The 333-nt window shown below is 62.5% G+C and overlaps 1 protein-coding gene across 1 annotated transcript in view; it reads left to right on the top strand.

The window, feature by feature from the left end:
• Nucleotides 1-65: 65 nt before the first annotated feature.
• EMH_0064180 (uncharacterized protein) overlaps nt 66-333 on the top strand; it is a gene marked incomplete at both ends in the record, with an annotated part of 3,273 nt that continues 3,005 nt past the window's right edge. The window contains one exon of the mRNA XM_013498223.1: nt 66-333. Coding sequence (XP_013353677.1) covers nt 66-333 — 268 coding nt within the window.

Raw genomic sequence — 333 nt, 5'->3', positions numbered from 1 at the left:
TTGATGAGGACGTCCTAGGGACTGCAGCAGCAGCAGCAACAGCAGCAGCAGCAGCAGCAGCAGCAATGCCGGCAGCAACTGCAGCAGCTGGGGGGGGATCCGCAGCACCATTCAGCAGCGTGCAGAAGCTGCAGCAGCAGCAGCAACAGCAGCTGCAGCAGCAGCAGCAGCAGCCTATATCAGAGCCAAGCTCCGCAGCCGCAGCTGGAGGAGCAGCAGCAACAGCAGCAACAGCAGCAGCAGCAGCAGCAACAGCAGCAGCAGCAGCAGCAGCAACAGCAGCTCCACCGCTTTCAGGTCGTCCGGTCCGCCGTCAGTACCGTTCTTCTCCTG

The sequence above is a fragment of the Eimeria mitis genome, genomic scaffold (assembly GCF_000499745.2).
Source record: "Eimeria mitis Houghton genomic scaffold, Emh_scaff3272, whole genome shotgun sequence".
NCBI lineage: Eukaryota > Apicomplexa > Conoidasida > Eucoccidiorida > Eimeriidae > Eimeria > Eimeria mitis.
Note: the sequence above shows the minus strand (reverse complement) of the source record. Positions and strands in the feature narration are given on the sequence as shown.